Source organism: Copadichromis virginalis, linkage group LG16 (assembly GCF_057382275.1).
Source record: "Copadichromis virginalis isolate Kocher_CV1m ecotype Utaka linkage group LG16, C_Virginalis_male_GT1.1, whole genome shotgun sequence".
NCBI classification, from domain to species: domain Eukaryota; kingdom Metazoa; phylum Chordata; class Actinopteri; order Cichliformes; family Cichlidae; genus Copadichromis; species Copadichromis virginalis.
Window position 1 is genome coordinate 12,438,562 of NC_140633.1, and position 27,564 is coordinate 12,466,125.

The 27,564-nt window shown below is 40.7% G+C and overlaps 2 protein-coding genes across 3 annotated transcripts; one reads left to right on the plus strand and one right to left on the minus strand.

Annotated features, from left to right (window-relative positions):
• Positions 1-1,657: 1,657 nt before the first annotated feature.
• LOC146690355 (GDP-Man:Man(3)GlcNAc(2)-PP-Dol alpha-1,2-mannosyltransferase-like) lies at positions 1,658-7,119 on the plus strand. Its single transcript, XM_085435382.1, has 6 exons — positions 1,658-1,864; positions 2,144-2,365; positions 2,672-2,874; positions 3,236-3,404; positions 4,582-5,201; positions 5,362-7,119. The coding sequence occupies exons 1-6, from the start codon at positions 1,809-1,811 to the stop codon at positions 5,643-5,645; spliced, it is 1,554 nt and encodes a 517-aa protein (XP_085291508.1). The 5' UTR covers positions 1,658-1,808; the 3' UTR covers positions 5,646-7,119.
• A 500-nt stretch (positions 7,120-7,619) lies between these two features.
• nek5 (NIMA related kinase 5) lies at positions 7,620-27,503 on the minus strand. Of its 2 annotated transcripts, XM_085435380.1 has the most exons (24): positions 27,370-27,502; positions 26,501-26,628; positions 25,856-25,952; positions 25,679-25,776; positions 22,700-22,783; positions 21,887-21,957; positions 18,719-18,805; positions 16,908-16,962; positions 16,533-16,646; positions 16,065-16,151; positions 15,408-15,504; positions 14,099-14,211; positions 13,701-13,759; positions 12,681-12,845; positions 11,896-11,974; positions 11,525-11,638; positions 11,287-11,367; positions 11,034-11,135; positions 9,966-10,046; positions 9,676-9,774; positions 9,253-9,427; positions 9,042-9,152; positions 8,800-8,938; positions 7,620-8,014 (listed from the first exon to the last, which is right to left on the minus strand). In XM_085435380.1, exons 2-24 carry the CDS (start codon positions 26,621-26,623, stop codon positions 7,720-7,722), a joined length of 2,526 nt encoding a protein of 841 aa, XP_085291506.1. In that variant the 5' UTR covers positions 26,624-26,628; positions 27,370-27,502; the 3' UTR covers positions 7,620-7,719. The 2 variants fall into 2 exon arrangements, with proteins under 2 accessions (XP_085291506.1, XP_085291507.1); XM_085435381.1 differs by lacking the exon at positions 7,620-8,014 and having other exon boundaries at positions 8,909-8,968; positions 27,370-27,503.
• Positions 27,504-27,564: the final 61 nt, after the last annotated feature.

Sequence of the window (27,564 nt, forward strand, 5' to 3'; positions counted from 1 at the left end):
AAACCATATACTGATTTAAATTTGATATCTCCCTTTCCAGGTTGGCTCCTTGTGCATCTCTTGACCACTTTCATTTTAGCTGCACTCGTGGGCTTCAAACTTGCGCAGCATGGAAACATGGGTTTCTTTTGCAAACTGACCCAGTTCAGTGTGGAGGAGCATCACTGGTAATGAGACTGAGATCTCTGGCTTGAATCCTGAAAACTAAAAAGTCTGCAGTGGCCAGAAGGAAGCAGAACAAGTCAGATGCATGACTGGGAGCATATAGGGAGAGATGATCAGTGTGAGATTCTACTACTGTATGATCCTGAAGCACCTACAGCAGAACGCTGTGAATTTTATGGTCCTCCAATAATAATAATGTAAGATAAATGTGAAATCATTAAAGCAGTAGATTAGTGAAAGCATTACATTCCTTCACACAAAGCAACAAAACACAGAAACACAGCATGTTTCCTGTGTCAACAGCAGGTACCTATTATCCATTATATAATCATACAGTATGATTGTCGCCAGATTGGTTCATATTTTTTCTACAGACACAGGAAGACGCTCCTGGTTTTGAATGCAAAACCCAATCAAATCTGTGTTTCCTCCCTTGAGATGCTCTGGCAGGCCTTTACTGCTTCTCTGTCTGCTTGTTTGAAGGTTTTGTTCTTAATCAAGGGAGAAATTCTCCAATCATCCCCTTTAGCTGTCTTCTGTGCTCTTTCGCACCTTTTGGAGTTGCTGAGTTAGCCTGTTCAGAATCAGAGTCAGAAATATTTTGTTAATCCCAGAGGAAACAGCATGGTCACAGTTGTTCCACAACAGTAAGAAGAGTAAGAAATATTATTTGCAATAGTGATAAGTTAAAGTATCAATATTATATATAATACATTATACTATAGAATAGCTTTAATGTCTCTAATGTCTCTAAATCTCTGCCTAAATAAATAAATAAATCTGGGTAAATTCCCAGATGATTCCAGATGACCCCCCTTACCCCCCTGGAAATTACACCCCTGGCATTGATACTCCAATCAATACTCTAAAATCAAGTTCAATATATAGCCCACTGAATTTTGTAAATAATTAATTTTTGGGGTAAATTAAAAAATACAAATCAAACACACACTATGAAATTTGTGTGCTGTAACATCTACTAAAAAAAATCTCTCTTTTGATCTAACAAATTATTGTAGAAATAACTGTAGAATGAGTAATCACAGTGATTTAGTGGTCATTAAATTGTGTTCAGAATTTAAAAATACTGATTTATATTTATATTTATCCGGTCTACATAAGCTGCCTTTCTAAGTTAAAAGTATTGGTATTGTTATTGCCAATACTAGCCCTGTAGTTACTTGGTATTGGATCGATTCTAACCTCTGCAGTATCGCACAGCACTACCGACTGCTCTCCCAGCTTTAATGAAACTTTGAAGTGTATCATAAACAGGAAAATGATATTAGCCTTCAGAATAAAAGTTGTGCCTAACTCCTGCACCTAACAAATTTCCAACAGGTGCGACTTTTACTTTGAAGGACAACTTTAATGGTTTCTCGTTTGCGGGCACTCTTCACAGTTTCCCTCAGGGAGAAGCGAGTCCCTCTTTACTCACAAAATATGAACTCAAAGTTCACCACCCAGTGTTTAATGGTACATTCATTATACCCGCGCAAACTCCCCTCCTCTGACCTCCGTTGCGACTCAGGAAAGTCACGTGTCGATGACGTGTACGTAAACAAAGGCTGAACCAATCACAGTCGGTGAACTCCGGCAGCTGACAGTTACTTCCGCTAGTGTCACGGAGTTGTGTTGTCAAAATGGGACACGACAACCACCACCACCACTTATCTCTGTGTTTTTGCGATTTAATGAGGTATGTGTTGCTTTATTTGCAGTTCAGTGATAAAATGGTGTACAAAGAGCTGGTGCTAAACCCCCCAAACAAACAGGAAAAGTATTGTTGAGACACGCGACAAGCTAACTTTTGCTTAACTAGCAGCTAGCTGACTTATCATTAGCCTAATCAACAGTAATAACAGATTTACTGTCGCCTGTCCGGTTGTAACGATAGTAACAGATTAATAATTATCTTGAGTAGAGCTTGTTTTTAGTGTCACACATTGCCAGTCCTCTTTTTTCCGTCCCTCCGCAGGCTGCTGTGGTCGCTGCTGGTGCCATGCCTCTACCTGAGCCTGATCCTGACCCTCGTCCTCCTTCTGCTCCTTTTGGGGGTCCGCATGTGGCTGCAGGGGCGCCGCAAGGCCCGTCGGGATCAGGATGATGGCCCGGCGGTGGCTTTCTTCCACCCCTACTGTAACGCGGGAGGAGGCGGGGAGCGGGTCCTCTGGTGCTCCCTGAGGGCCCTCATGCACCGGTAAAATATTTAAAAATAATTTTAAGGGAAAGTATGTTTCATGTTTGTTGTTGTTTGTAGGTTGGCGAGGAAGTCACTTCTCTTCCAGCTCTGTCCTTGATTTCACAGCTATGTTTGGTTGAAACTACCTCTACTATTGTCTCCAAGACCCACAGACCATCTAGTGAGACCATTAGATCAGCTTCTTTGCTCTCTAGCAAATAGTATAGTACAAGTGACTGCTTTTAAAAACATAAGCTGACCCTCAGACCACAGAGATAAACCCTAAGTTTAAACACTAATGTAGAGTTTCTGCCTTTATCCCAGATATCCCGGCGTCTCCTTTGTGGTTTATACGGGTGACCAGGGAGTGACGGGTGAGCAGATTCTGGAGGGAGCCCGGCAGCGATTCCACATCACGCTGCCTCGATCAGTCACCTTTGTCTTCCTGCGTCACCGTGTACTCGTGGAGGCCAGCTCTTACCCTCACTTCACCCTGCTGGGTCAGAGCGCAGGCTCAATGTTCCTGGGTAAGATCTGGGCTAAAATGGAGAGACTAAATAAATTCAAGTACTTATTTATATTACAGTAAGATTTTTTTTCTTTGATTTAATATATGGGAACAAGATGATGTATATTTCTAACATTTTCTTTGTAGTCTCCACCCTATTTTGCTAACGTTTCTGCAAACATGAAACACATGATGTGTATGTGATTCCTTCATATAGATGTGATCCAGTGCTGTGGATCATATGTCTTTAATTTTACTGAATTTATTCTTTTCTGTGGGATCAACAGGTTTGTAAGTTGAAGTGACGCTGTGTGTGTGTGTGTGTGTGTGTGTGTGTGTGTGTGTGTGTGTGTGTGTGTGTGTGTGTGTGTGTTTTTTAGGGTGGGAGGCACTGACGGCCTTCGTTCCTGACCTGTATGTGGACTCGATGGGCTACGCCTTCACCTTGCCGATCTTCCGCTACCTGGGAGGCTGTAAAGTGGCAAGCTACGTTCACTATCCCACTGTCAGCACCGACATGCTGTCTGTGGTCAGAGAAAGGAACCCAGGGTAAAACTGCATTTAGACACAGCTCCATTTAATCCAGAGCTTCCCAAAGTATTAGCGCCCACACAAAGGCAAAGCAGGAGATGAAGCATAGCTGAATGTGTTTCCAAACCAACTTCATTCTAAGCCAAAGACTAGAAAATATGGTGAAGCATGTCTGCCCTTTGGTTTCACCTGCACAAGTGCCGAGGTAGGTCTCCCCTGCAGAATTGGTTTTCCCTTCGTCGGGAGCAGCGCTGCGCTCTTCAAATCACGGACAAACAGGATCCCACATTCTTGATTTTTAGTTCACAAACACTTGTAATGACTAACTACTCCTGACATTTTGGAGATGTTAGCTCTGTATACAGTAAAGTTATAGTGGGATACAAATAACATCAGGCTGATCCTGCCACGATTTCTTTCCCCGGTTCAAACAGTATCCCACAGCTGTTGATGTTTTTAAACCCATTTTGCACAGAGAGGCATTTTTTGAGAAGTGTATTGATAGCAATGTTGAATATTATTACACAGGAACTAAAAACAACTACACGTAAAATAATCACACCGTGACGCCTCTGCCTTTCTAAATGGAGGGACAGTAACTGCGTGTGTGTATGTAAGCGTGTAAAACCTGCAGATAGTCAGATTAACATTTTGTCTCTATCTGCCATTCTGCAATTCATCTCATGTAAGCAATAACGTGGCGCACAGCGTGACGTGAAAAAAGGCACATACCTTTGACGTTGCGTGAGGAACTCAGTATTCCTTGTCCACACTAAACGCAAAAAGGGAGTTTTGAAAAAAATCGCAGTTTTCAGTGATTCGAAACGCTGTTTACGTTTGGACGGAACAGCTGCGTTTTCACAAATACCCGTGTAGGTGTGGACGTAGCATAAAAGAGTTAGTAGTTTATTTCATTGCTACCTGTAATTTGAGTGGTACTCATGGACAGAAAGAGTAATTGAAAAAAAATCATCCAGCCTTTCTGTAAAATGAAAACAGAGAATTGCTACGTACACGATGTGTTCAGTGTGGAGTGTGTTACTAGATTTGCCCTAAGCTATTCAGTTGTGCTGTATGAAAGCGTCCCAGGCATTTGAGGCTAATCCAATCCTGACCTGTAAATGTTCTGTTGTGTGATTACTCTTGCCCAAAAAAAACAAAAACCTTACCTTTCATCTTCGTCTTTATATTTCAGATTCAACAATGCTGATTTCATCTCAAGAAACCCAATCCTGAGTGCATTGAAGGTGGTGTACTACTGCTGCTTTGCTCTGCTGTACGGCCTGGCCGGCTCCTGCAGTGACGTCATTATGGTGAACTCCACCTGGACGCTGGGACACATCCTCGCTCTGTGGCGCTCTCCGAGCCGCACCAGCATCGTCTACCCTCCCTGTGACATCAGGGCCTTCCTAGATGTCCCGCTGGAGGACGAGGACGAGATGGAGGGCTGGGAGGAGCTTGGAAGAGAAGAAGAGGACGGCGGCAGAGGGGACAGGAAGCGCCACTCCATTGTGTCGGTGGGTCAGTTCAGGCCAGAGAAGGATCACCAGCTCCAGATCAGAGCATTTCGCAAACTGCTAGACAGGAAAGGGGACGGCCCAGGGGGGAGAGAGTCTCTACGGCTGGTGCTGATTGGCGGATGCAGGAACCAGGAGGATGAGGAGAGGGTGTTGATGCTGCGGGGACTCTGTCAGGAGCTGGGCATCGCCGACTATGTCGAATTCAAACTTAATATCCCCTTTGAGGAGCTGAAGAGAGAGCTGGTGGACGCCACCATTGGTCTGCACACAATGTGGAATGAACACTTCGGCATCGGTGAGGACAGCATGTGTTACTAAAACCGTAAAAAGTATTTCTTTTTCAATAGTACTTACTACACAGTTTTCCACAGAAATGACCCAATGAAAAACTTAACAGTACGACTTTTGTATCAGATCAGCCGGTCTGAACATTAATCCTCCATCTTTGTCTCCAGGTGTGGTGGAGTGTATGGCCGCAGGCACCATCATTCTTGCCCACAAGTCTGGAGGTCCAAAGCTGGACATCGTGGTGCCGTACGAAGGCAGGCAGACGGGCTTCCTGGCTGACAGTGAGGACAGCTATGCAGCTGCCATGGAAACCATCCTGTCGTTGTCACCAACCGCTCGACTGGAAATGCGCCGTAACGCCAGGGACTCTGTGGAACGATTTTCCGACCAGGAGTTTGAGTCTTGTTTCCTGGCTGCCATGGAGCCTCTGATGGGTACTCTAGAGCGATGAGTTAAAACAGATGAGGTGCCGAGTCCACCAGGGACCAGAATGTTGTTGGTCTTTTAAATAGTGCTACACACATATATAGGATTGAACAGTGAGGGTCATGTGTATGTTTAAAATGGCTTAAGCTTGAAGGTTTAAGTGTGATGGGGTGGATCATTTTCAGCATAATAATCTCACAAAGCAAGTCAACATCATCAAGACACATTCGGGGTGGACACCCAGAGAAATAATTGGGATGAATAAACAAAACCAACAAAGAGTGTAGGACTGTGCGTGTGTCAAACTTGTGTGAAAGTCTTCAGTGACAGCAGAGCTGGAAGCACGATGATGGGAAAAAAAATCGGGTGAAAAATCACATTCTGTTCACCTCCAAACTGAGTCATGTGTTCATATGACTTTACATAAAAAATTACAAGACACCTTGAGGTTCAGGAAATATCCTCTTTAATCTCATAATTATAGCTATTATTTATGTTCTCTGTCATATTTGCTCCAGGAACAATTTAGGCAATCCGGAGATCACCTGGGTTTTGTTAGGATGTGCAACAATGGACACTCATAAAAGCTAAAAAAAAAGACAACAATAAGGTGAGGTCATCGGAAGGTAAAGCTAGGTAACAATGAAAAAGAACATTAACGGAGTTCTCACATAAAGACGAGAGAGGTGTTAACATTCCCGGATGAACGTTTAATTCCCGTGATTTATTTTCATCCTCATATCTTTACAGTTTCAGATTGGATGTTATCCACATAACTGCTTCGCCCCATATGTGCTAACAACCTTTTGTGATTAGTAAACTAAAAATACAGATCGAATCTGGTAGATAAAACTCACAAGACACATGCAAATCCAACAGCTCTAAAGAGCTTTCACTGTTGGTGGAGCTAAGGCTTCTGTGTTCGTGCTAAGCTAAGCCACACTTGCTGCATCTCTGTGCTGAAGAGAAAACTGATTGTGAGAAAGACCACAGGAACACTCACGTTTCTCAAAATGTATTTCGTTAAATAATTTAATATTGCGGGGAGAGTGACATTCCAAGCTCCAACACTTTTAAGCGTGTAGAAGTGATTTATGTCCAGTTAATACTGATATAGTTTGATTTTATTTTTTGCAGTGGCGTGATGTTAGCAACATGCTTGTAAATGTACGTGAAGGGAAGGGTGGAAATGTTGTCTGATGAAGAATTTCTTGTAACGCTTTCTGTGTGCACAAGAAGCACTTAAACCCACAGGTTTGTGGTTTTAAACCATGGCCAAAGCACTCTTAATTTAAATGTTTTTTCAGCTGTTGTATTCCTGTTTGTGATGAGGTCCAGGCATGGAAATATTATTATATGTAAAAGGCTGACTAACCTTTATTTTTAAAGATGAATTAGAACTATTTAAGTCTGTCCATGTAAAAAGGCTGTTTGGAGTTTGTTTCACTTGCAAACTGCAATTAAATTAAATAATGCTGCAATAAACGAAACACTTCAGATTTGTTGTGTGCTGCCAGCCTGTTGTAAAAAAAAACACACATGAAATAAACGAGACGAGATATCGTGCGCAAAAGTAAAACATTACCAAACATGATTAAAAACTCATCTGTTACATGTCATATATGAGACCTGTACTATGAAGCCAGTTTAGCTGCTTAGCTGAGTCCTGCGGTCCATCACCATCAACCAATAACATGTCAGTGAAATAATGTCATATTATAGTATCATGGAGTGTCCGATAATACCCATTTGTATTAATTTAGTAGTGCTTTTCCCCTCTTACAAGCCAAAGTGCCTTAAATTTCACAAAAACTCTTGTGCTTTTAATAGTGTATGTTTCCTCACACACACATTCACGTAACTGCACATTATTCAGGCTTAACATCTTATTCCACTGGGCTATTTACTGGAATAGGTTAAAGATAACTGAGAAAGTGTGACTTGTTGTTACGCCAGATAAACAACCTAAATTAACAACAATCCTTCACAGAGTCATGTATTCACATCATGAAAACAATCACTTTTTATTATCAGATTCCAGTTACTCTTACATTTTTGTCCAACTCTCACAAAATCAAAATGTTAAAGTTTGCAGGCGGTTAAGGAGTCTGAGGCTGCTCGTTTGAAGCTGTGGTATGTTGTCTGTGGGACTCAGGCTCAGCAGGAAATACCTTGAACGATCCCGCTTCTTCACTTGAATTCTGGACCTCTGCTTGGATTTGTTGAGGATCTCCAGAGCTCACTGCACCTTCATCCATCTCCTCCTCCATCCTATCAGCTAGTGGTTCGCGTTCCTGCTCCTTTTCGTCTGAGCTCGTGTCCTCCATGACAAACAGGTTCCTCATGGAGTCTGCCACTGCTTCTCTCAGCTCATCCTCTGACTCCTCAAAGTTCCTAATGAGAAAGAGTGGAAAAAATTAACACTTAATGACATGTAAGAGTTTAAAAACAAACACACATTGACCAAAATGTTTGATGTAATTAAGTAAGATTTGTGATGTTGCAGAATTGTACACTGCTGAGTAAAGACGGGTAGAGGCTTTTCGACTCGCTGCACATTGTGGCTCAACCTCTGTGTAGAAATGTGACTAAAAATATGAAGCATTGCAAAAATCATTGCTCAATGTAAAAAGTAACTTTGTTGTCTATAATACATTCATATCTTATATATCTGGTATTGTTCTATTCCCCCCCTCTGAAATTCAGAGACATGTAAAGCTCCGCGCTGTTACATGACGAGCAACACTGACGAGCAATTTTTGGTGCATTTTTTCACTAAATTCTTCTGGAATTTGACTAATGTGTCCAAAGTTATAGTTGACAATCTGATTCTCTTTCATTTAATCCTCTAATTCAGGGGTCCCCAATCCCAGTCCACGAGGGCCGGTGTCCCTGCAGGTTTTAGATCTCACCCTGGGTCAACACACCTGAATCACATGATTAGTTCATTACCAAGCAACTGGTCCATCAGCTGTGATGGATCAAGGACACATCTAAAACCTGCAGGGACACCGGCCCTCGTGGACTGGGATTGGGGACCCCTGCTCTAATTTCTGTACAATACTGTAATAAACTGATATCTGATAACTGTAACTCCATCTGGTTCAGCTCACTGTGGCAGCATGGAGTAAAAATACGCAGTATATTTAGAATGTGAACAGAAAGAAGTGTTGACTTACGTGTCATCATCATCTGACCTCGGCTCCAGACGCTCTTCATCCATCTCCACATCAGACTCCTCCTCTCCTTCACCATCCCTTTCCTCCACTTTGTCCGGGTTAATTTCCTCCTCTGTTCCGTCCTGCTGTGTCTCTAAATCTTTTTCACATTATAGACATTCCAGGACCACTGAGAACAGCACATTTCACCCTTTACACTGCTGGTTTCAACACCCATCAGATGTGAGTGTGTGATGTCTCACCTGTGGCCACTGAATCTAGAGTTGATGATGTGAGCTCAGCCTGAGCCAGAGCTCTCAGCAGGGTGTTAGGGGGCTCGTCAATCCACTGCCTACGACCTGCCACTTCCTCACCTTGTCCAATAGATCGACATTATTCAGAGAAGCAAAAACCGACTAATTGTAATAAACATTTTGAGCATCACCACCCAGCTGTTCTGTGGGTATGCTGCACCTTGTCCAGCCTCGACCGCCGTGTTGTAGACTGAGTTGATGTCCATGTTGCCGAGCGCGTTCAGCAAAGTCTGAGGAGTCCTGTTGCTCCACCCCCTCCTCCCCTGTAGCCAATCCTTGAGCTTCAGCTGTGCTCCTTCCTGGAAGGACAGAGTTCGATTCAGTGGATCCACTTCCTGCATGGAAAAGGAACGTAAGAGTGAGAAGAAGATTGGCAGTTAGAAAGATACTAAAGACTATATTTATTATATTTATATTTATTTAATTAATTATTTCACCTTTTCTTTTATTTGGCTTTGATTGATATCTTGTGTAATTTTATTATATAGTTCCTATGTACAGCACTTTGTGTCAGCTGTGGTTGTTTTAAAGTGCTTTATAAATAAAGGTGATGATGATGATGATGATATCTTCTGTCTCTCACCTGGTCATCCTGTTTTCTTCCTTCCTCTTCTTTCTCCTCCTCCTCCTCGTCTTCCCTTAGCTTTTCATTATCTAATCGGATCTCAAACATGATTCCCCTCTGTAGACGTCACAAACCCCCAAAAAGAGCAAAAGATACAGTAGTCTTCAGTGCTTCAGATGTGTCAACAACTTAAATGCCACTGTTGAATCTGGAAAGGTCTTCAATATTCAAATAGTTTGAATGCAGGTATACAAGTAGAATTACTGGACTAAACCTCTGCAGAATTGTTTTTGTTGGTATAAACTCACTTTGTCTTTGTGTTTTCTCTCCAAAGCTCTCATCTGGTCTCTGTTCTCCTCTCTGATCTGCCTCAGAGCTGCTTCAACATCCTGCAGAAACCAGACACAGAGAAAACTACAGTTATGAATTCTTCTGTAGAATGAATATTGTATCCCTAAATATGTGTGCAAACACTACAGTGATTGCTTTAAAAATAAAGCAGAATATACTGTCAGAGTATGGTTATAGGGTTGTAATAGTTCGTGAAGATAATACAGGTATATGCCATGCAGCCACAGGGTGTGATTTGCAAGGAGAATGGACCTTTAATCGATCTACAGTACAAACAACACTTTGTGCACTGGCAACGCTTTGATAGTTGAAATGATATTGCAAAGACGTGAACAATCTGGATTCTGTTCTGTTCCAACTTGTTGTTTCAGAGTCAAAACTATTACATTATTAATATAAAAAAGTAAATAAAAAGATTTAGAGTGTCACATTTTACAGGACATTCAATACAAATATTTACAGTGGGTGTCCAACGCATGCCTGGTCATCTACATCAGCATTCCCCAAAAAAGGTGAGATCTATAGTCTCGTATTTCATTCCATTGTATTCATTCAGTTATGCACGGTGTCTGTTGTCTCACATCCTGCAGTTACAAAGCCTTGATGTGAAGAAAGGCTACAGTTTGTTAGTTTGGCAGCTGATGGCGACGCTGCTGCGATGGGCTGTTAGAGAGGAACGGTCAGTGGAAAGACCAACCCTAACTTGACCATCATACACTGCATTCACAAGTTAGAGCCTGCAGTCCATGATGGTGCAGAACATGTTACAGAGATATTTTCACATATTTATGAAGTGTTTGTTGCTGGTCTGAATAAATGTAAAGCCTTGCCCCTTTTCCTCTCTGGAGGTTTGCATATATGAGTAAAAGAGGGGCACTGCACTGCAAATATCACGCTACAGGAAAGCAGAAAATTAACTGGCCTCTGAAAGAAATTAAATTAGCTTTAGAAAATTGCTTTATATTACTAAAATATCATCAATATGAAGAAAGTATTTGTGATTCCTATCCAGTAATCTATTTCACCAGTGCAGGTGCTGCTTCCTGGGGCTCTTTGTTGTCGACAGATGGTTCTATGTCCTTGGATTGCTCCAACACAAAGGTCTCGAGTTTGTGTTGTGGCCTGGCCTGAAACATGACAGGATGAAAATATGTTAATGCTCTTCATTATTGACTGAGAGTTGCTATTATGTGTATTTTCTGCAGAAGGTTGATTCAACCTTTGAAGTGACCCAAAGTGTAAAAGGGTAAGTTCAAGAGTTCAGGAGTTTGTACGTACCTCTGCTTCAGCTCTCATCCTCATCTGTTTCATCTCCAGGTGATATTGCTGTCTAATGAGATCGAGCTGACGCAGGTACTCCTGCAACCACACACACACTCTAAAAGCTACTAGAAAACATTCCTAGGAGAGTTTTTCTGCATTTCTTTATTTCTGTAAACACATTTTTGTCCTTCATTTAGATACTAAACATAACTGCTCACTTTAATGGCTGCTGTGTCTTGTGAGTGTGTCCCACCTGCTGACCCCCTTGTCTCTTGTCCAAAGGCATATGTTGGTGTTCAGGTTTGCCCACCTCCTGCTCTTGACCACCAGGCTTGCTGTTGCGCTCAGCTGTACATGGACGCAGACCCTGAACAACAGAAAAGCGAAGGCTAAAGGTAAAAGTGGCTAATCGTTGTGAAAACTGTGCCACTTTCATTTCTTACAGTATAGTCTTACAGGTAATAAACTCTACTGTGCATTAGTACAGTTTAATAGTGAACAGTTTTGATGTACTTGTGTTCCACTACACTAACCACAACACTACAGCTCCGCTTATAGTTAATACACTAATAGAAGAGTAGATATTCCAGCAACAGTGTGTGGAGGCACAGAGCTTAGTCCTACCAGCTGTTTCTCTGCTCTCAGCTTGTAGTCGTTGGCCTCCTGTCTTCTCTGCAGGTATTCATTTCGAGCGGCAGCCACACTGACAGAAGAAGATTAACTGTTACTTTAGTTCAATTCAATTGTATTTATATAGCGTAAAATCACTGAACAGGTGCTTAAAGGTATTTTATATTGAAGGTAAAGACCCTACATGGGTTACAGAGAAAACACCAACAACTAGATCACTGTCTTTGAGTAAGCCTTTGGCGACAGTGGGAAGGAAAACTCCCTTTTAACAGGAAGAACTAGGCTCAGGGCATCTATCATGACCTGTTGGGGTGAGAACAGGAAGACAGGGCAGGACCGTTCTTCTCCCTTGCAAAAAACTCTTATCTACTTGAAAGCTGAACAGCTGCTGACTGTTTTTATGAGTCGCTGCTATTTACATAAAGTGTGCTGCTAGGTCCTAGTATGAGTGCAGTTCCAAATTTATGGTCGTCTGGATGAAGGCTGGTCTAGTTTTGGAGACTTTTCCCTGATGCTAGGGAATCAGAGCTAACCAAGAAGATATTTTACCGTTTTATCCCATTTAAGTACTTAAAAAGAACCTTTAATGGCTGTATGTACAGCTGAAACAAATCATCCATTAATGAAGAGGAACTCAATTGACAGCTATGCTACTGTAATGATAGCTGGATGTACTTTCTATCCTATTGTTTTTATTGGTTGATTTAATTTAAAGTTTTTACAGAAACTGTTTCCTGAATAATTGTTAGCTACAGGTGTACTGGTCTTTGGTCACTCACAGCTGATATGGTTCCACAGAACAAGGAGCAGCTTGGTCTTCACATTGCTCCTTTGGTCTTTCCACAGGAGGAAGAGGAAGAACATCCTCTTTGTTCCTCCTCTGAAAGGCATCCAACTGGGCGTGGTAATGCTGGTAATGGCTGACAGGCTGCTGACCATTAAACCTGTAATTAATATTACATATTATACATGCATGATAAACCATCATCATTAAGTGAAGCTAATGGTTGATTAACCAAACCTGAGATCTGTATCTGTATGAATGATAAGAAACATACAATAGAGGTATAAGAAAGTACATCCTTTCAATTCTAAGGTTTTACATATCAGGACATAACTTGATGAGCTCTGGAGACTTGATGATGATGATTTAAATCAAGCACATTTGATTAGCAGCACATGGCTGCTACTTACCCACTTAATTCCCTCTGCATCAGCTAAGGGTCTACTTTGTCATACACTGCTTCTGCATTTTGGCTTAATTTTTGTTAAATATATAATGACATGGTGTAATTTGTCTATGTTCAAATCCAGTCTGGGGACTTTCTGTGCAGAGGTTACATGCTTTCCCGTGTCTGTGTGGGTTTTCCCTGGGAACTCCGGCTTCTTCCCACAGTCTAAAAACATTCTTGGGTTTAGGCTAATTAGTGATGCTAAACTGTCCATACATGTGAATGTGAAAGTGAATGGTTGTCTGTCTCTCTGTATTAGCCCTGTGACAGACTGATGACCTGTCCAGGATGTACCCCAGCTCTCACTGTATGAAGCTGGGATGGGCTCCCCAGTACCCCAACCCAAACTTGAACTGGATAAGCAGAAAAAGGATAGATGGATGTAATATGTCATGTTCATATGAGGCTGCGGCTAGCTATTATAAGCTCTAATTTTTTTTTACAGATCATCTTGAAATAAGATGCACTTAAAGCTGGTCAGGTTACACAGCTGTAAACAGAAGTGTCAATATCAGGCGGGAATAGGACCAAAGGAGTTACTATGCGTTCACATCATTCTGAGCAAACCTTTGGATCCCTGGAAACTCTCTATTGGCTGCTAGTTGTGCTTCTCTACGTTGAGGAGGCTGCAATTACAAACAAATGCAGTATTAATACAACAGAAATACAAGAAAAACTAAAGAACTGTATTATACCGACTGAGCTGTGCTTCCATTGCTTTACTGCAGCTTTGTTAAAAGAACAAAGAATTCCAGTAAAGCAAAAATCATGCTTGGATGATACGAGCTCTACTCCAAATCTGAAAAAGCACCTACTAGCTAAGTACAGCAGTTCCACACCACTGGAGGTACAGTAGTTAAAAATAAGCTAGCAAGTCAAGCAAGTCATTAACCGCTGAAACTTACAAAGTTACTTTTTTATGGTGGTAATCAGTGAAACTGTGGATATTGTTTCCATGTTATTACTTTATGGTGGGTGGGTGTGTAGGCTTTGAGAGGGACTTTCCAATCTGGTTTAGCAGGCACTCGCTTGTTGGCATTCCCCGGCCTCTCGGCTACTCTAGCCTTCTGAATCTTACCTGGAAAACATGAGAATCTTGAGTTAGAATAACAAGGAGTGGGCTGTTTTTTGCTGTCTGTGAGCACAGAGTCACACGCTGTGATTGTTGTTGATGGTCGCTGTCTCACAGATAAAGTTCACTTTTCTTGGTTTCTGTGTTTTTAATGTGTCACTTTCACACATGACATAAATGTAGGTTTATACGTGTATACAGTGGGGGGGGGGGGGGGGGGGGGGTTTACTGCTTTGACAGTGCATGCAGTTTTTCATGCACTGCTTTATCGATTAAAAGTAAAAGACTAAACCACTCACACAACAGGTAAAAATAATGTGCAAGTGTTGAGACAAATAAGTTAGGTAACCATTGTGAAGGAGAAAGTGAAAATAAACACCCCCTCAGTGATTTGTCCTTGGGCTGTGCGCTGATGTTATCAAAACACAATGTGAGCCAGGATGTAAGGTGATTACATTTAGTCCAATCAGGTTCCAGCTCTTCCCCAACAGTTACTGAGTGATACGAGCGGACAGGAGTTTCCCTGCAGCTTATCAGATGTGTTGAAGGACAGTCGTGGTGTGGGTAAGCTACCACTGGGTGTCACTACAGTATACACAATTGAAGACTCAGAACAGAACTGAAATTATTAAGAGATTCTCTTACTGCTCTTATACCTGAAGGCTCTGCTGATGTTTATCTAATACAACTCTTAGTGCTTGTACTATAAAAAGTAATGCAAAAAGTTTTGGAAAAAAACACTCCTGCATCATAGACAGTGACTGGAAAGACACCACAGGGAATTATGTTTGATATGTGCACACAGCATACAGAGGCATCCCTACAGCTATGCTTTATGTTCTTTAAATTATTTTGAAAGTAAATTAAAACATATAACCATCAATAAACACATCAGACTAACATCTGAAGCCCCTGAATTCGATCTGCACCATAACAACATGGTCCAAGTCATAATGAACTATCTTGAGCAACACAACAGAAAAAGAAGTACAAGCAGAAGTATTGCAGCAGATGGTCTGGGCTGTAAGGAGTCTTGACCTCAACATCATGGACACAGTCTAGGAATAGAATAGGCAGAAGATACTGACAGAACCTAAATCAGAAGGGGAAAAAAAATCAAAGCATGTTTTCCAGGAGATGTGTGAGGGAAAAAAGCTGCCTTCCAAGTAATTTAAAATTTTGTATTGTAAGTCCAGCTGCACCTGGTGTTTTTGCTGCTCCCCCTCTTGTTTTAACTGGTTGAGACCCCACAGCTTTGTTTCTATGCAACACGGTGTGGCTAAACTCCTCTTGCATCACCTGCTCACACACAAGAAATCACAAAAACAGAAGCAAACCTGCACATTCATATATGTATTTATCTGTCAGAGATTTTTATGACCAAGTCAATACCTGGAATTTACAAACATTTAAACTAACACACTATATCATTTTATGTAATGTGAGATCTGTTTGAATTCATGACCCGTGAAGTTCTGTCTGAAAAACAAAACAATTCCTGAAATCTGAATTATCTAAAATCTCAATTAATCTCAATTAATATTTAGTAATGTTTCAATCTGTTTGACAAATATATTGGGCACTGAAAAAATATTTTAAAATATTTATAACTAAGTAGTTGTTTAGTATTATGCCCATATAGTACTATTTTTTAAGAAATTTGTTTGCTGTGCTTGTATGATCTTGATTGATTGATTGATTGATTGGTTTATGTGTTTGATTTTGTTTCATGAATTAGTGACAGTGCTAATATTATCTTATTCCTAAACTATCTTTTTTATGTTGTAAACATGAACAATTTCCTTTTACTGAGACGATTTGATGACATCAATAATCTGTGAACCAATCCGATTGCAAACCTGAGTATCCAGGTGTTTGCTGATATGTTTCTCCAAAATAGGATGTCGGAGGACTGAAGTGACTGAGGGACGGTCTCGTGGGTTGACCTGAAAAAGAAAGAAAAAAAATGTTTGCTTTCATGTGTATGCACAATTAAAGTACAAACTCAGCGCTTCCTGGGAGATCCAAAGGTATTTTTTAGCAAAGACACACCATCTCGGTCTACCAATGCAGTCTCTTTCCTGTAGGAAGCATCCAGACTAGCTGCTCCAAAGTGACATCTTGGTCACATGACCAAACCACTTCAGATATTAGCCCAAAGGAGCAGTTGTTCTACTCCCTGCTAATTACAGTCTGACTCATTACTAATTAAGTCTGAGTCAAAAGACCAGCTTCATGTTCATACTTGTTGGTTTTGCACACTTGTTTATCTAACTCATATCCACAGACCAAATGAAAAACCTGGAAGTGACATGAGAGTGTCTGACCTTAAAGAGCTGGGTGACCAGCAGGCGTAGGTCGTAGGAGTAGCGGCTGGGTACTGGGCTGTAGCGCCCCCTGCAGATTTTACTGACAAGCTGTCGCAAGCTGCTGGCCTCAAACTGCAGGAGACAAGTCGACACAGGCACACACAAATACCCCATGGGATATATATATGCAGCACACAGAGAGTTCATGTAAAGATCTCTACTTTGGACGACCAAAACAGATTCTGTGTCAGTTTCCTATTCGGTCTAATTCTGATTCTCTTACTGCACTCCTACACAGAGGCCAGCATTGGCGTAAGTGTTAGCATTAAGACAGGATTAGTGAAGCTGAGTGTGTGAAGCAGCTTTGGGTGTGCAGGGCGTTGGGCATCTTACTGGATGTTTTAGGGTACAGAGTTCATACAGGACACACCCCAGAGACCAGATATCCCTGCAGGAAGGAAACACACACACACACACACACGCACACACACACACACACACACACACACACACGGACCAAGGTTAGAAGGAAAGATTTCAAAAGCAATCGGACATCATTTTAACCACATCAACTTTCTAGTGAGACATAGACTTTATTACAAACCACTCTCACCTCAGTGTTGATTTTTGGGGGTTTTATTTACTAAAGTGTGTTTGCAAAGCATGTTAAATTATTATTTCTGATACACCTCACCTGTATAACTCAATATTTCCTTGTGAAACTTAAGTTTCCAGTCCGCTTGAGCTGAACAACACCACAATCTTAAGAGCACTGAAGCAGCTAATCAGAGCATAGCTGCCAATAGTAAAAATTCTTTTCAGGCATTTGCTTTCTTGGCTCAGAGCCAAGCGTGGGTGTGGGGTGTTTGTCCTCTCGCAGTTTGGTGGGACCTTTTAAGCGTTGAGAAGTTAAAGGCATTTCTGTCTTCTTCTGAAAGGACAGCTTAGGAGTTTGGAATTAGTTCATGTCAGTAGGGGTGTCAGCCATGAAAACTGTGTGTGTGTGTGTGTGTGTGTGTGTGTGTGTGTGAAAGAGGAAGGAACTTTGACCTCAGTTGTATCAAAATAAGACTGCAGAAGAGTGCAGCAAAAACACAAAAAAGAATGGAGGAAGGACGAATCATCAGCTTGAGATGTTGCATGTGTGAGTTTGCTTTTGGCAGGCCTGTATGTGTCTCTCTGTGTATGTGTTTCAACACATTGACACGAGTGAAGGTGCTGCAGCCTGAGCAGATCATGACTGGAAGATTACAGCACCGTGCTCTATTATTACACCCACAAAGCTAATCCACAGCCACAGGTTCTAGCAGGGAACCTCCTCATTCTGGCCTCAGCTATTTGTTTAAACCCTCCCACATCCAATCACAGCTTAGTCCCCAAAAACAAGGTGTAGCAGGGATTTCAAGATCACAATGATTTCACCAATGATTTCCTGGAACAAAAAAAGGTTTTAGGCTTCAGTGGCTGATTCCGTGTGATGCACGCTGCATACTTGTGTTGCGGTTTCCTCAAGATAAAGATAAAACTGTGTTCTTCGAAAACTGTGGGCCTTTAAGGATAATAGTTTTAAGGGTTAGAAGGATTTTTTACTTTCAAGAGACTGAAAAACATAGCAGAGGACTGCAGGGGACTGTACTATGAAGAAGGAAGTTTGTACTATGAGGTTTTCCTGTACTCCAAAACAACTCAAAAACCTGGGACCAAAACTAAGAAAGATGATAAAAACTACATTGTGACATACTGTTTCATACTACAACATTTAAAAAAGCAAATATTCACATATAAATTATCAGAAAATTCTTTTTATGTAGTTTCCTACATAAGCTGCTCCTAATAAACAGACTTTACACTCTGGCTCCACTGCTAAAAAGTTAATGACAGATCAATTTATTTGTGCAGACATTTAGATGTCTGGTTTCAGAGCTGAACACAACTGGAGCTTCAGCCCCACACATGTGAGGTACAAAACAAAAACACAGTTTTACCATATCTGCTCTATTTTTGTGCCCCTCCTTTAATTGGTTTGTATAACTTTTTCTTTAAACATTAAATTGTGGGCACAACAAGCCTCTGTAGCTTATCATGGAATAAAATAAATATCCAAAAAGAGGTTATATTATGGAGCTTACTGGTTGCACAGGTATAACAGAACAATCTGAACAGTATGATATATATATATCATACTGGCAACCACACATACATACGTCTTGTTGTTATAGGGCCAATTCTCACAGATCTCTGGGGAGAGGTAGTACGGTGTCCCAACACAAGTCCTGGCCAGCTCCATGGTACTACACAATGTACAGAAACAACACTATTAGGATAAATAAATTAACTGTAAATACAAGTTTATATGCATGCTATCAAAGAACATACACTAAATTACTAGTGGTCTCATAAAGCAATATGGGTGTTTTTCATACAAATGTTTTTTTAGTAAGGGCACTCAGTGAAAACAGTTGGTTGAGGCAAAGTCTTGAAGGAAGCATTTGTTTTTGTTTTTTTGGTCAGCCATGTAAGATGGAAGTCATCATTAGTGGTGACGAGAAACATTAAATATATGTTCTGGAGAAAAGCAAATGAAATGACTTTCTGGAAAAATGTAAACACAAACAAGACCAAACATAACTTTAAACTGAAGCTCCTTTTGTCAGTGAGTCAAAATGTAAGAACATGAAGCTATGAACCTAAGTGATCAGGAAAATATGTATCATAAGTTATCTAACTGGCTAATTAGATTGTAGAAAACTTGTTTCTCTTCTTTACAAAGACTAACACGTAAGTCTGGTGTTTATTTTTTAGCCATTTTCACCTGCTCACTGGTTATTTTCTCTTTTATGAATTGTTTTTATGGGAAAATCCCAGTAGATCATCAGATTTTGAGGTGCACCTAACAAAGTGGTTGGTGAGCGTATATTCACCAGTAATTGGGACACGGTGTTTAGACCAGTGTTTGTGTGAATGGGTGAATTTAGCATGTTGTATAGATTGTTTTGAGTACTCCAGGAGAGTAGAAAAGGGCCATATAAGAATAAGTCCATTTACCGTACATTGCCTGCACTGAGATTGAAGAACTGGATTATCAGAGCAAACTCTGCTGTTAGAAAATAAATCATATGTAAATGCAAGTTTTGCAAAAGCTTTAATATAAGAGCTTTTAGCCTTCTCCCCTATCCGTCTAATGTGAACCATTACTTTAATTATCTGCTGTATTTTGTTACTGGGGAAAAAACGAAAAACACATTCGAGTTAATTGGCAACTAAGCTTAATGGACTGCCATTAAAGAAGCATGGTTTGCACAAGTAATAGCATTTTATAGGCTATTCTATATTGTGCTGGGAGCCAAACAGAGTGCTTTCAGCCCTGGGGTAATATGATGACATTTCCTGGTACCTGTTAGGATTCTGGCTGCTGCATTGTGAATGAGCTGAAGTCACCCTACTGATGATTTGGATAATCTGGCAAACAGAGCATTACAGTAATCTATCCTACTCGATATGAATGCATGGACCAATTTCTCAGAGTCAGTTTGAGACGATATTGATGCGATTATCAAAACTGAAACCCAGAATGACTGAAAGACTCCAGACTTGCTCACTGAGAGAGACAGAGTGGATAAATACGAAAGCATTTTCTGTCTCTGACTTTTTGGAAAAACAACAAATATTTCTGTTTTGTTTCTATCCAGCTCTAGAAAACTTTCCAGACATCAAGCAGTTAATGTCATCAGTGCAGCTCATTAGTTTGTGAATGGAGGTTAGTTCATCAGAGGAAAAGGATAAGCACAACTATGTGTCATCTGCATAAGAATGGGAGGATATCTTATGATTCTTCGTGATAGTATCAAGTAGGAGTACGTAAAGGTTAATCAGCAATGGACCAAGGACTGAGCCTTGAGGATCCATCCATCCATGCAATCAGGAACCTGACCTGGTAAACCCACTGTGTCATGAAGCCTTTGAATTAGAATGTCGTGGTGCTGAAAGCAGGAGTGAGTTCAGATAGAACTAAAACTCAGACTCTTTGTGAGCCATTATTGATGTTTATTGATGTTCTTTTTATTTTTTAACAGCCCTCTGTATCTTTAGCACCATTATTACATCCATACAATATTGATTGTAAATAAGGTTAGTACGTTGTTAAAGCAGGCCATACAAAAGGCGTCATACGTTTTTGTGCTCTGAGTGGATTTGAACCCTGATTGGTACTTATCATAAAGACTGTTAAATATATATTTACTCAGTTGTTTGTAAACAAATTTTCCAAATTTTGTGAAAGGGAAGAATAAAATATTAGAAAAGGGAAATTATGTCAATATTATTTTTCTTAAATAGTGGTGTGATTATTACATATTTTAGAGAAACAGGGAAGATGCCAGTATGTGGAGAACTATTGATACTGACTAAATGATTTGTAAAACATGAGCTACAAATTTGAATAGTTTCATGGGAATGGAGTCAAGGAACAAGGTGTAGGACTTGATGAATAATTGCTTCCTGATCTTTAAAATTTAAAGCTGAGAATATGAGGCATTGCTAGGTAAATTACTGTAACAGACTAAGATATTACCTATGATATCATGAACATTGCTCTTGTAGAAAGAAAGAAATTTGTCACATTTATTTATTGAAAGAAATTCAGTTGGTATGGTTTTGGAGAGATTAAGTAGTTTGTCAGTGGATGAATATAGAAAAGCAGTATTAAACTGGTTTTCAGTTCAGAGATGTAGAGTTGTCTGGCTAATTTAATTTTGTGTATCAGTAAAATATATTTTTATAGAATAAAAAATTAATTTGTAGTTTGTTTTTTTTTCTGTATTTTCTCTCAGCTCTCCTGCAAATCTATGAAAAACACCAGATAGTGATCTTGAAGTGAAGCTAAAGGATAAATGAATGTCAGTCGTACAAGTGGAAGCTGGCTGAACTCCTACAAAGCGTAAATCAAAACCTGCTGGTGGCTCTCATGAAAATTAGTCAAAGAATATTCTTCGGCATCAGGACTCATTCTCTGCGAGCCATGATTTTCTGCCCAAATGTTCATCAAACGTCCAATTGCTGAAACATTTTAAACATGTTTGCTATTTTCAGTCATGTCTAAAAATTATTGCATGCACAGACTGTTATTTACAGGACATGGATGTGTTTTTATCATTCTCTGCAAGCAGCCAAAAAAACTACAGACAGACCATTATTTCCACAGCCATTTGTTTACATGTCCGGGACGACGGTTTGTGGAATGATAATCAGTTGTTTGGAAGTCATCCATGTTTTACAGAGGGCTCAGCGACAGACAGCTGCACTGTGTGTGTGTGTGTGTGTGTGTGTGTGTGTGTGTGTGTGTGTGTGTGTGTGTGAAGATGACACTGACTTACTTATTCAACATTCTTGCGATTCCAAAGTCACCCAGCTTCGCTTTCATCCCTCCGTTGGTTAGGAAGATATTCTAGACCAGAGGGAGCGCAAGAATGAAAGGATGTCTGTGTTCAACAAGGATGGCACTAACATTGTGTGTGTGTGTGTGTGTGTGTGTGTAAACGGATAAGACTGATGATAGACAGTGATGGCCATGAGTAGTCTGTGGTCAGTTGTTTTGAGATATTCTTGGAGCTGGCATACAGCAAGGTCTTTGTTCAATGCAAAGCTGACCTCAGGACAGTTCAGCTGTACAATACTGTGCAATGATAACACTAGATAATTATAAAACTCAACCTCAGTCTCTGTGGGTAATGTTTACCACGTAAATGTCCAATAATGAATATAATGCATGATGTAAACTCTGCATTGTAAAGCTCAGGTAAAGTGATGGTACTTGTTCAGTTTGGTTCTGACAGGTGACTGTGATCACAATCCTTGTCTTTAAAAATGATAATCAGACTTACATTGGTTGTTGTCAGGACACAGACTACAGAAATAAATAACAGGTCTCGTGCATTTCTTTCACATCTTAGTCCAAAATCTATATGTAAATCATAAAAACATATAACTGTTCATGAGGAGGTGAATGCATGTGCAAGTTTGATCACTATTATTTGAAAAAACACCATTACTATATAAGGCCACCTGTTTTGTGTAATTTGTTGAAAAGTTCAAAATAGTTTACAAATACTGAACACAGACAGAACAGCTTGTTTTGAATGAATTAGCTTTATATGTAATTGCAGGCTGTAGTGAAGCAGGTTAAATACTTGAGCTTTGATGTCTCTGTGGAGAATCTTCCGGTCATGGATGTGTTTGAGGCCCAGACAGATCTGAACAAACCAGTCGACGATCTAAGAAACATGCAACTGTTTTATTACTGTGACATTTTCATATGGATAGAGAGCAAATTACCACCTAATGAAGAATATAAATGAAAACCTCCACAATTAATGTTCCGATTAGGCATAACATTGTGACCACCTGCCTAATATTGTGTTGGTCCCCCTTTTGCTGCCAAAACAACTCAGCCTAACAACCCATCGAGGCATGAAGGTGTGCTGTGGTATCTGTCAGCAAGATGCCAACAACAGATCTTCTAATTGTTAAGTTGCAAGGTGAGGGCTCCTTGGATTGGACTTGTTTGTCCAGCACATCCAGATGTGCTGGACAAACTTTGATGCCTCACAGAGACATCAATGTCCAATTGGTTTGAGATCTGGGGAATTCCGAGGCCGAGTTAACATGTTAAAACCCTTTGTTGTGCTCCTCAAACCATTTCTGTAACCATTTTTGTTTTGTTGCACATTATCCTGCTGAAAAGGCCATCCGGGAGTACTGGTTCAATGGTGCGGTTGGTCTGCAATAATGCGTTGGTAGGTATCTCATATAAAAGTAACATCAACATGGATGACAGGACCCAACGTTTCCCAGCAAAACATTTCACAAAGCATAACACTGGTTTGCCTTCTTCCCATAGTGCATCCTATTGCCAGGTGTTCGCCCAGGTAAGTGAGTCACACACACCCGGGCAGCCACATGAGGTAAAAGAAAACATGATTTGTCCAATGAGACCCCGTTCTTCCATTGCTTCATGGTTTAGTTCTAATGCTTACGTGCGTATTCCTGCCACTTTCGGTGGTGGGCAGGAGTCAGCACGGACACCCTGACTGGTCTGCAGCTATCCAGCCCCACACACAACAAACTGTGATGCTCTATGTATCTACAGTGGCTTGCAAAAGTATTCGGCCCCCTTGAACTTTTCCACATTTTGTCACATTACAGCCACAAACATGAATCAATTTTATTGGAATTCCACGTGAAAGACAAATACAAAGTGGTGCACACGTGAGAAGTGGAACGAAAATCATACATGATTCCAAACATTTTTTACAAATAAATAACTGCAAAGTGGGGTGTGCGTAATTATTCAGCCCCCTGAATCAATACTTTGTAGAAACACCTTTTGCTGCAATTACAGCTGCCAGTGTTTTAGGATATGTCTCTACCAGCTTTGCACATCTAGAGACTGAAATCTTTGCCCATTTTTCTTTGCAAAACAGCTCCAGCACAGTCAGATTAGATGGACAGCGTTTCTGAACAGCTGATCTTGCCACAGATTCTCGATTGGATTTAGATCTGGACTTTGACTGGGCCATTCTAACACATGGATATGTTGTTTTAAACCATTCCATTGTTGGCCTGGCTTTATGTTTAGGGTCGTTGTCCTGCTGGAAGGTGAACCTCCGCCCCAGTCTCAAGTCTTTTGCAGACTCCAAGAGGTTTTCTTCCAAGATTGCCTCGTATTTGGCTCCATCCATCTTCCCATGAACTCTGACCAGCTTCCCTGTCCCTGCTGAAGAGAAGCACCCCCAGAGCATGATGCTGCCAAACATAGCGTTTTGCATTTTGGCCAAAAAGTTCCATTTTGGTCTCATCTGACCAGAGCACCTTCTTCCACATGTTTGCTGTGTCCCCCACATGGCTTGTGGCAAACTGCAAATGGGACTTCTTATGGTTTTCTGTTAACAATGGCTTTCTTGTTGCCACTCTTCCATAAAGGCCAACTTTGTGCAGTGCACGGCTAATAATTGTCCTATGGACAGATTCCCCACCTGAGCTGTAGATCTTTGCAGCTCGTCCAGAGTCACCATGGGCCTCTTGGCTGCAAACTCCTGTGAGTTTAGGTGGACGGCCTTGTCTTGGTAGGTTTACAGTTGTGCCATACTCCTTCCATTTCTGAATGATCACTTGAACAGTGCTCTGTGGGATGTTCAAGGCTTGGGAAATCTTTTTTGTAGCCTAAGCCTGCTTTAAATTTCTCAATAACTTTATCCCTGACCTGTCTGGTGTGTTCTTTGGACTTCATGGTGTTGTTGCTCCCAATATTCTCTTAGACAACCTCTGAGGCCGTCACAGAGCAGCTGTATTTGTACTGACATTAGATTACACACAGGTGCACTCTATTTAGTCATTAGGGATCAGGCAATGTCTATGGGCAACTGACTGCACTCAGACCAAAGGGGGCCGAATAATTACGCACACACCACTTTGCAGTTATTTATTTGTAAAAAATGTTTGGAATCATGTATGATTTTCGTTCCACTTCTCACGTGTGCACCACTTTGTGTTGGTCTTTCACGTGAAATTCCAATAAAATTGATTCATGTTTGTGGCTGTAATGTGACAAAATGTGGGAAAGTTCAAGGGGGCCAAATACTTTTGCAAGCCACTGTATGTAACCAGCATTAACATTAAGCAATCTGAGCTACAGTAGCTTGTCTGCTGGATTGGACCACACAGCCCAGCCTTCGCTCTTCACACGCATCCATAACCTTGTAGCTGGTTCACCACTGTCCCTTCCTTGAACCACTGTTGATTAGGTACTGACCACTGCAGACCAGGAACACCCCACAAGAGCTGCAGTTTTGAAGATGCTCTAACCCAGTCATCTAGCCATCACAATTTTTCTCCAAACCTTACACCTTGAGGGCTCTTGCTCCCTAATATATCCCAGCCACTAACAGGTGTCATGATGAAGAGATAATCAGTCTTATTCACTTCACCTCTCAGTGGTCATAATGTTATGTCTGATCGATGTGTGTTTGTACTGTTATTTCTTGCGTGCAGTAATAACAGAGACTGAATGTCCTTCAGTGTGTTTGTGAACATATTTCAGTGCAAAACTATCACAGTGAGGAAAATCTGATCAGCCTTTATCAAATAGCTAAGGCCAGGGTGAGGTATACCTGCTCCTCAGTGAAAGGAACTCCTCTCTGTATGTTGATTTTCTTCATCAGATCTCCTCCGTCACAGTACTCCATCACTATATAAAGGCTGCCTCTCTCTATACAGACATCCAGAAAACACTTTAACACTGATATAAACTGATACATTACATCTTCTACTCTGAAGCCCACACATACCTTGAAAGGACCGGATGAAGGTGACAATGTTTGGATGTTTCATCTTTGACAGCAACGTCACCTCTTTATTGGATGATTCCTTTTCCTTTGCTGACATCTGAGCAGCAAAACACACAAAAATAAAAGGAGTAATGTGTTCTTGGGAAAAATACTTCTAAATAAGCACTAAATATAGTTTAGAATTGATCACTTGAGCTCTAATGGTTTTATCTGGGCTGCAACTAACCATTCATCATCAGTGCTTTTCAATGTAAGTATATTATTTACTGAAGTTACTCTTGTAACAAATAACACTTAAGCAACACGATTTTTAGCTGAGAGATGTAGAATGTCTCAAGGGCTGTAGTGACATACAAAAGACATAATCTAATGTACACAGTGAGAAAGACAGCTTATTTAAGACTTGTCTTAGTCTATACTGACTGCAGAATATGAGTTGTTTTACCATAACCTGATTCTACTTCAAATTAAGCTGGTGCCTGTATATTAGATAAGCTTAGTTTGTGCTTGAAGCATACATTACAAAGCTGAGACACTACAAAGCTGCTTGAATGCATGTGTAAGTCACAGAGAGCAATATAGTGTGATCGTTTTCCTGATCCCAGGCAGCACTGCAGGTAGTGAAACTGAGCTATGCTGCTGTACCTTCCTGAGGCTGATCTCTTTGACCACACACTGTGTGTTTCCACCTCCCCCTTTGTCTTTGACCAGGAAGGCTTTTCCAAATGCACCCTGCCCAATCTGTCTGATAACCTCATAGTCGTTCATTGCCCCTGGAAGACAATATGAGGGGCAAACAGTTTAGCTGATGAAACACAAACTCACTGAGACTGAGTAATAATGGAAAAAAAAAAAAGTAAAATAGTAAACTTTTTGTTCTCATTTTAAAAATTAATGAAAATGTTAAAACGGTGGTAAAACAAAATAAAATAAATGCGTGTAAGCTATTTGCCTATGCCCTCGCCTTAAAAAAAACGAATCAGTATTATTAACCCTTTCATGCATGAATTATGGCAACCTCAATCAGGATTTTTTCTTTTGAAAGTATTTTTATTCATCTTTAGGGCATGAAAAAAGATTTTTGAACTTCATTTTTTTAAAACATGTACTATTCAAAGAGTTTTTTACATGTCCACGTAGGTGGAAACCTTGCTGACCAGTGGGTGGCAGGGTATGGAGCGACACATCAGTGTCCAATGTAGTGGTTTATGTGCAAGTATACCATCAACACTGACACAAATACAAGAAAACAGACTTTGAATAGCTGTCCACTGTTGTGACCACTATGCGTGACAGGGTTAAACAATTTGGAATAAGTTTAAACAACTATTAACGCCTTCATTTTTCTTAATTATTAAGTCGCCGTCGAACACAGACGGAACTAAGGCCGTTGCCATGGAGACTGAAACACAGTCTACTAGCATTCAATTTAGCACGTTTAACACAAGTTCACCAAAGAGGAGGACAGTGCTCACTTTTTCTCTCTTATAGCGACACAGAAGCTCTGCACTTACCCTTTCAAAAGTAGCAAAAGCAGAAGTCACATTGCGAAAGAAAACGGCTGCAAATTACTTATAAAGTCATTAGAGGAAGCGCTTGTCTTCAGAAGTGTTGAACTACGGTAAGCGCGAAAGGAAACCACGCAGAATGCTGGGAGTAGTAGTTTTTGTAGGCGAGTTCGCCATTAGCTTTCGCCTTTATATTTCCCA